Source organism: Tenebrio molitor, chromosome 4, assembly GCF_963966145.1.
Source record: "Tenebrio molitor chromosome 4, icTenMoli1.1, whole genome shotgun sequence".
Lineage (NCBI taxonomy): Eukaryota > Metazoa > Arthropoda > Insecta > Coleoptera > Tenebrionidae > Tenebrio > Tenebrio molitor.
This window is the reverse complement of record NC_091049.1, coordinates 3,713,096-3,721,551: the sequence shown is the minus strand read 5'-3', so window position 1 is coordinate 3,721,551 and position 8,456 is coordinate 3,713,096. Positions and strand designations below refer to the sequence as shown.

General features: G+C 43.2%; 1 protein-coding gene and 1 long non-coding RNA gene across 4 annotated transcripts in view; one reads left to right on the top strand and one right to left on the bottom strand.

Annotated features, from left to right (window-relative positions):
- Positions 1-8,456, bottom strand: part of inaE (inactivation no afterpotential E) — a 28,014-nt gene that overhangs the window by 4,481 nt on the left and 15,077 nt on the right. Inside the window, exons 3-10 of one of the 3 annotated variants that reach the window (XM_069045046.1) lie at positions 7,326-7,537; positions 6,953-7,238; positions 6,254-6,899; positions 5,763-6,206; positions 5,488-5,714; positions 5,412-5,435; positions 5,052-5,238; positions 462-1,289 (exon numbers count right to left, since the gene is read on the bottom strand). In XM_069045046.1, the coding sequence (XP_068901147.1) occupies positions 462-1,289; positions 5,052-5,238; positions 5,412-5,435; positions 5,488-5,714; positions 5,763-6,206; positions 6,254-6,899; positions 6,953-7,238; positions 7,326-7,537 (2,854 nt within the window). Of the gene's footprint in view, positions 1-461; positions 1,290-4,816; positions 5,239-5,411; positions 5,436-5,487; positions 5,715-5,762; positions 6,207-6,253; positions 6,900-6,952; positions 7,239-7,325; positions 7,538-8,456 lie in introns of those variants that run through there. The other 2 variants (XM_069045044.1, XM_069045045.1) reach the window with 2 other exon arrangements.
- Positions 2,250-3,167, top strand: LOC138128859 (uncharacterized). The gene is made up of 2 exons (XR_011158937.1): positions 2,250-2,450; positions 3,037-3,167. It is a non-coding gene; the product is annotated as an uncharacterized lncRNA (long non-coding RNA).

Genomic DNA, 8,456 nt, shown 5'->3' with positions numbered 1-8,456 from the left:
GCTACGCTTCGCTCGTGCCTAAGATAAAACGCGTGTCTAAAGTGCCGTTTATAAATCTTGTTGCATAATATACTATTAGAGGTAAAGAATTCCTTTTACACAGTCACGATTTACATTAAATAGGTGTTTAAGTTTTTCTAACGCGAATTAAAATTGAATTAATTTTGGGAAACGATTTATGACCTTAACTAAATTGTAAAATAGTTGTGGTTGGATTTATTCGATTTGGTATTGAACTGATTTCATTACCCAGAGAATTGCAGATTTTATCGGTAATGCATTAGAAGCGCTCTAGATCCCTAAGAATGGCTTTATCCTGTAGTACATCCTGTAAGCGATAAGCAAATTGAGAAAGTTGTCGCCACAGAGTTGCCAACCTTGAAATTATGTCATTCTCGTAATGAATGAATTATTCAGATTATATAATTTGAAAGAAAAAAACCCGTGTTCCCGTGCCATACCTGCGGAGTGGACGGCGACGGCAGCGCTTTAACACTCTTGGGTATCTCCTCCAATAAGTCAAAATGCGTCTCTAGGAACCCCGAACTGTTATTAAAAAAGTCTTTGCATCCGGCACTGGCCAGCACATTGTCCAGAATGTCTTCGGCCGACTGGAAGTCGTCACTCTCACCACTGACAATCCTCTCGGAGCCGCCACAGCATTTGGTGTCCACGTCGTGATTGCTCTTGCTGCTGGAAGCGGCGGACTCGTAGCTGAGGTTGCTGCTGGAGTTGGTGACGGGACTGCCGTTGTTCGAGCACCTCCTGAAGATCTTCGCCATCTGGAAGTTCCTCACGTTGCGGATGTCGTCGGCGCAGGTGCTCAAGCTCCCGATGATCTTCGGCGTGCGCCTCATGATCTTCGGCGTGTTGATCTCGCAGATGGTGGTCTGGGTGACGAGAACGCTGGCTCGGGAGCTGATGCTCGACACCTCGGACAGGCTCTCGGGACTCGCCAGAGGCGCGAGCCCGAACCAGTCGTCGTGGATGAGGTCCAGCTTGAAGCCGGGACTCGGAGTTTGCCGCTTCAGCGTCAGGCTCGTGCTCTTGGTGATGGGAAAGACGGGCGAGGGCTGGCTCCTCGTCGAGTAGTATCCGTTGGTGATGGAAGACGCGTTGCTGGCCGCTCCCGAGGGACTGTGCAAGGAGGTGAAGCTCGTCTCCAGGTAGAGGCGGTGCGGGGGGGTGGGACTGTAGCCGGAGAGGAGACCGTCCTCCTCCCAGCACTTCTGGGCGTTGTTGTTGGAGCCGGAACGCTGCGGCTTTCGAGGACCCAGCGTCGTTACAACCTACAAATTGAGGTCTCTCAAAGGGGTGCCGATTGGGGGTCGCGTCAACATGCAACACTCACAAGACGGTTTTTGTTTAATTAAACGGAAACATGCAGAGACGTGCACGCCATCTGCATCCAGACACTCACTTGGGTACTATTTAATCGGCAACGCTGAAACACTCAAAGCTCGATTCATTTCCGGTCACTTGGCTATGCTTATGGGACAGAGTCTACTAGAAAGTGTACTGCTTTTTTCAAAATTTATTCAAACATTTTTTCGCCAAATGAGAACTAGGTAAAGAATGTCGACAGCGAGAAATAAGCTTCTAAAAAGCGACAGCCGCAGATTCAAAATTCAAAAAAATCAAAAACTGGTTCACCAAAAGCAAATCAAAATTACTCAGAACTTGCTTGTTTAGCAAATTTAATTAAATTTGAAATTTCAACAAAATTCAAAAATTGGCTAGTCAAATTTCATTAAATTTACCAGAGGGTCAAGATTGTGTGAAAGATGTAGAGACAGAAGTAACTAAAACGGTAGTCTTTTGTGCTTTGTGGGGATTCACAAAAAGAAGTTCATTGTTAACTGCGGAAGAATTGCTGACGAAATATGGTTGTGCAGAATGTTTATCTTCATTCTTCACAGTGTTCAAAAAGTGAAAGAGTTACTGTTATGCCATCCCATCGACAAATGTGAAAATATTTTATGCAACCAACTATACACATTTTAAATACAAATGTAAGTGACCTTGCTGCCTCTGTAATGCACGAATTTGCCTTTTTTGACTTTTTATGTGTTTAAAATAATCTATTAAGTGCTTTACTCCCTCAAAGAATCAAAACAGCACAAAATAAATTCTTCTAAAAAATCGCATTTTAGAAATGACATTTTAAAATTTGACAGTTTATTTAAAAATCAAGAATGTACTTGCTCGTAACTACGGAAACAAAACTTTGACAAGTGAATCTCAATAAATAAACAGCGCCATTACTGTATCAGTGTTGTGTAATTTTTCCAAAAAAGAGTGTTAAAAATGCGCAAATGGAGTCATTGAATAGTAATTTCTCATTTTTCAATAAGTTGAGTGATGTAATTGACGAAAAAACTGATCCCTCGGAATACTATTCATTCCAAGGCTTTTGCAATGAAGTAGTTTCGTGGATTTTGTGTGGAAAGGTACATTTGCTACATTTCATTATAGTCGTAGTTCCTTTAATAATTTATGGTGGGTTCATGCACAAGGAATTAACACTAGCATTAATTTAATTTAACTTTTTGAAAAGTTAAATGATGACAATTTACCAGAATCGTTCATGCACACATTTAGATACTTTAATTTAATTTAGTTTAACCGAAAGTTGGGCAACTTTTATCTTTGCTCTTAAAAATTAAATGAATTCTATTCTGCGCATGTGTGGGAAACGGCAAGATGTCAAATGTGCGTCAAATTCAAATGTCATGTTGTGGTCAATGTGGTCAATTTGTCATATTCATGAGCATTTCATATTTCATAGTTTGGTGTTCTAAAAAACCAGTATTTACTGTTTACCTGTGGTGTTTAAATATTCGACGGCTGTATTATTATATTAATACGTACGAATTTATTTTCACATTTGGCAGCCTGCATGAACGGCTCTTTTTAGTTTAGTGTAAAAGTAGATTACGTTAAATTAAATTAAATTAATGCTACTGTTAATTCCTTGTGCATGAACCCACCATAAATCTCTTAACTTATTTGAATTTTTGATATTACTTCGTGTAGAAATTATTTCCAGAAGTTACCACTGCTATTAGAACAACTCCTGTGAAGTCAAGATTTGATTGGCGGGTAAGTCGAAAATGCTCAAATCTGATTGGTTGAATACGTAAAATGCGAACCGAGTGCGGCTGAATTTGTAGGAAAATATTTCTGTTCATCGGATTTTTCACTTTCTTCCAAAAGAGCTGGTTAAGCTATTTTTCAAATTGTTATCATATGTCGTAGAGGAGAACAGAAGAGAATCAAATAATAATCATAAATAATTAGTGAATTTATTTAAAAATGAAACAAAATACATCAAATCATAAAAAAGGGAAACTAATAAAAATAGCTGAACAGCTAGTCTACTTAAAATAAAAATAAAGTAAAACACGAACAAGAGAAAGAAGTACAAATGAATAGTAAAACAAGACCAAAAACCATTTTTAACTCCTAATTACTAACACGGTTCGATAAAAATGATTAGGTTTTTAAAAAATATTTATAGAAAGACTGTTGAAATCAACCGGTATGGAATTATAAATTTTAACGGGGTTATACAGGGTGTTTCTGAAATAGGTGCATTAATTTTAACTGGTAATAGAACTCATCAAAAGGAACAACTTTTCTCTCTGCCATTTTGGCGAAAAACGTTGCGTAATGGCTTAAAAAAGTCGGAAAGATTTTCCTAAAACCGTTCATATCTCCAAAACTAAGCTACCTAAAAAACCTGAAACAACCAGATTCTTACGAAGTGGATTTTTTGCTATACGGGTAGATTTCTTTGAATTTCGATTTCTGCGTTAAAACACGTTTTCTGGATGAAAATGGACGTTTTTTTCATATTAGCGCTGATCTCAATTAGCCATTGCAGTATTTAGTGGCGTAGGGCTATTTTAGTGAAAAATTTCTCCAATTTTTTTTTTTGGAATTAAACATCGTTTTTCGGCAAAATGGTAGATAGAAAATTAGTTCCTTTTGACGAGTTCTATTACCAGTTAAAATTAATGCACCTATTTCAGAAACACCCTGTATGTGAAAAATCTTTTGAAAATATGTTTGAAAAAAATTACAATATTAAATGAACGTAGGTAGATATTTTATGTTGACATTAAGAGCTTGTCACTCTTCAAATATTTTGCAAATGAATATATTTTCAACGTGAAAAATTCTGTTAATAAACTGACTGTTCTGCTCCTAAGTTCACACGTTTTAGTTACTTCTTGTTGCGCCAAGTCACTCTCATTTCGTTCAATATTTAGCTAAACTTGATGCCTACGTCTATGCAAAAATGTCCATTACGCATTTAAGAAAAAACCAATTATAGTAAAGGTGTCGACACACGAAAATGTCCACGACGTATCATAAACACGTGTCGATTGTCAAATCCCGAACACTGAAATCTTTACGTCAAATTTCGACGAAAAAATTGTACAGCGTTGGCGTCGGAGAATCGCCACCTGTTTGCGCTACACCCGTGGACGCACTTTAACAAGATAGGGGATAGTGGTGAAAACAGTGTCAGTACCTTGTATCTGGTGGGGGAGGTTTATGGTCATGAGGCGACCCTGGTGAACTATGTTGGTGGCGCCCTCTGCTTAGAACACCACGTTCCACCTGCCCACACATACACACGGCCTATCAGAGCTGCGCCATCTGCTTGCGACTAACATTTAATTTGGCGTGTCGGGGTGCACGAGAACTACCCAAAAATCTAGACAGTTTTGTGGGGAAGTCACAAAAATGTCCACATTCGACTTAATACCCACCTACTAGCACTAAAAAAGGTAAAAAAAAGACGTCACGCTTGAAAAAAATGTATTTCAAATAAAACAGTTTAAAATAAATAACACATCTAGGAAATAAATTAAAATTGATTGAGGCAAGTGTTGCTCAGATCACAGTGTAGGTGAGAGAATGACACTGTTTAGTGTCAACTTGACAAAACAAAAAGAACTAGTGGTCACAGTGTAAAGTGGTTGTGTGGGGTGACTCTTAAGCTGTTTGTCATAAATGCTGTCATGCTACGGCTAATCTACCTGGTCACTGAACATGTAGATATCGGGCTGAGGGTGAGCACGATGCGACCGTACCTTGTTGAGGGCATCTAATACTTTATCAGGCATGTGGTCCTGTATCATCACCGGAGAGATCAGGACCTCGTCGAAGTCAGTATTCTGAGCCCAGAGAGCTTGGTAGACCGGTTCCCGTTTAGACAAGGCTTGCCTGGATAAAAGAAAGAGGAGTGAACAAACGACATTTCCACAGACTGGGACTGGAAACATTGAGACAAATTCCCAGCCCTCCCGAGGCCGAACAACAAATCAAACTACTACAAAAGTATAAAAATCATGTGGTGCAGGGGATAATCATGCAACGGTCACAAAATATCTCATTACCTCCATCTTTTTTCATACTTTTGTCTGAAAGAGGAACGGTGTAGCATCAGTTTTACTCTAGACGCGCCATACTTACTCGCCACGTGTGGGGTGGTGTCTCACCACGTGTATTATGCGACCTGGGGGGTAGAGGGGCTGGTGGGAGGTCAAGGCGATGGTGCTGTCCGAAGGGTGGATACCCCCGCGGGCGTTCCTCTTGGCCCTCATGTACTCCCCCACGTCGCTCTCCCCGGTGGACAACTCCACGGCGGACGTCGGTTGGGAACAACCGCAACAAACGATGCTGCAAGTGATGGTCTTCCACTGAAAGCAGAATTGGAGCTTTCGGACGTTTTGGTCAAGAGTACTGACCTTGGGGTCGACGCTGCGCTTGATCGCGTTGATCAAATCAGCTCTGAGAGCCTCCATTTGATTGAGTCCTATTCTGGGTACCACATCTTTACCCACCACCACAGACACGGTGAAGGCTTTGGTGTACTCCACAGCGGGCAAGCTGAGCAAACCACCTGGTGGCGAATAGCAATAACACTTCAAAGAAGCGTAAAACTGCCGCAACAGAATGCCTAAGATGCTTGCAGTACCGGCCCCAAGAGAGTGTCCGACTATGACGATCTGGAAATCAGGAGTCCCTCGTTCCGGACAGTGCTGGAGCGCCCTCTCGATCAATTGTTCTTCTTGGAGCTTCTCCAAGATGTATTGAGCTGCTTGGACCATTCCTTTGTGACCCAACCAGTCTTCTCGGGGAGGACTCAACGGGAGAGTTTCACCTTCGGCGTTCAAATCAGTCAAGATGTCCTAGAAAGTGTGGTCAATCTCCTTCTTAGACAAACACCAAACCTTACTTTCATGCTCAAAGTGCCTCTGATGCTGATCACGACCTTTTTGCGATCGTAATCCAGCGCCACGAAGAACGGAGTCTCGCCTACGTCCACGTGGTAGGTGGCGTAGATGATTTCGATGTCTCCCAGACTCGTCAGTTTTTGGAGAGCTGCATAGTTGCACCTGCAGCAGTTGTCGTCGACGATCTCCGCTGGGTCGGGCTTTTGGCAAGGCAAGCAGCAGCAACAGTGGAGGTCGGTGCAGAGACGGCACAGGCCCATCGAAGACGTCATCACGTAGATGGGCCAGCCGTAGGCGCGGACCGCGAAGTGGGCGTAGTGGATGACCGTCTGGAAGAGCTCCAAGTCGGCGCCTTCGTGGAGCGACAAGAACTGGGTCCTGGGGGTGACCGCCACCCCCGAGAGGAACTCGTAGGTGTCGTTCTTGCGCTGCTCGACGATCGCCTTTCGTTCGATTATCTGAAACTTGCGCAGCAAGACCAAACCGGCGATCACGTCCGACGGTACCACGTCCAGGTCGCGGAAGAAGTCGGAGAGGAGGCGAGCGATGTCGGCGAAGGAGTTGCGGTTGCGGTCCGAGGTTGAGGAGCAGCAGAAGAGGAAGCGGCAACGCTGCTGCCAGCTGTCTTGGTACGCTCTCAGTACCTTTCTGAAATGAGGGAGATATCGAACGGGTCTAGATTGGTGCAGTGTTGGTGGTACCGTTGTCGCCAGTTCCTGGTACTGCCGGAGCGTTTGTACTGGAATTTCGATTCGGACTCTCTCATCGAGCGCTGGTACTGCTTCATCTTGACCCACGAGCGGCCCGCCGCGTCGTAGGTGCACCACACGGTGATGAGGACGGAAAAGAGGATGCACCAGTTGCACACGACCATTCCCAAGACGGTCTCCTTGGGGTTCATCGGGTTGACGGGCTTGCAGGTGAAGTAGTTCTCGTAGAACCAGGCTATGCCGGCAGATAACCAACCGGCTTCTATGAACATCACAGCTGGAAAGATGATGTCAAAAATAAATACAACTAGATCTTAAAGAGAGAATCAAAACAATTGAATTCAACTGTAACAAATCACCTTACCTACTCTGAAATAAAGAATGTACTGCATGGAAGCCCGGGGTGCGGTGTTAAGAATGCTCCCCCTCATCGCCACCACACAAATGGCCAACTCGATGGCCATTGATAGCCCCAAGATGACTAAATAACCTACGACCAAGCCCAGCAGCTGCAGCTCACACTTGTCGAGATTCTTGAACGTGGCCAAGCTGAGAAGAACCGTCAAGGTAATCGTCCTGAAACGAGAAAGACATGTGTAGAAAAACGTCCTGCGAAAATTAGTTTTTCTTGAATTATTTACAAAAACCATTAACTCCTGATGAAACTTTAATGAAATATCGACTCGCAATATACGGATAAGGGTGTCCGGATAGTCGACAATCCATCGTGTGTCGTCAAGGCAAACACCCTCCACGATAGGGGCGATTTTGTGCTCGTCGAGGGGTAAGAATAATCGAGAGCTCTCGTAAATAAAAGAAAATGAAGGCCAGACTAATACATCTGTGTATATTGGGTTGCATAACCCACATTTATTTTTGATTAAATTTCCTGTTTTTTTTCATGGCAGATGTGATCAATAGTTCCGCACGAACTGTCTTTTTGCGTTAACGACCTTCACAAAAAAATCACTGGGCCATTTGGCCTTTCGATGATTTTTTCTCGGCGAAATTAAAGTCAATTATCGGCGCTACTCGTTCGGCTTCCTGTGCCATTTTCCAGGCTCGTCTTTATCTAAATTGGTCCATCGACATGGCCCTCCGACGACTGCAATAAAAACAAATCGTCCCTTGGCCCACTTTCGGCCATTTTGAACGTCGTAAACAATATTAAAGGCATGAAATGATGGCCGGCGTCCCGGGGGAAGCCGCTCCAATAGTCTAATTACTTTATTTTAATTTAATTAGCTGGAACGGCTTCTTCTGAATAACGAGTGGTTGCGAACACCTGTGACGTCAGAGTTGGGGGTTGGGGGGCGCGCCATCACTCATGAAAATAAGAAGTCGCCCCTAAACGACTGTACCTTCGCGTCTGAGACATGTGTGAGGGAGCGTGTCTCTAAATTATGCAAAGGTTTCTTTCTGCGTTTTATATTTAGATGGTAACGGCGAGAAGTACGTGCTAAGAGTGCGATTGAAATTCACGGCAACCCTCCAT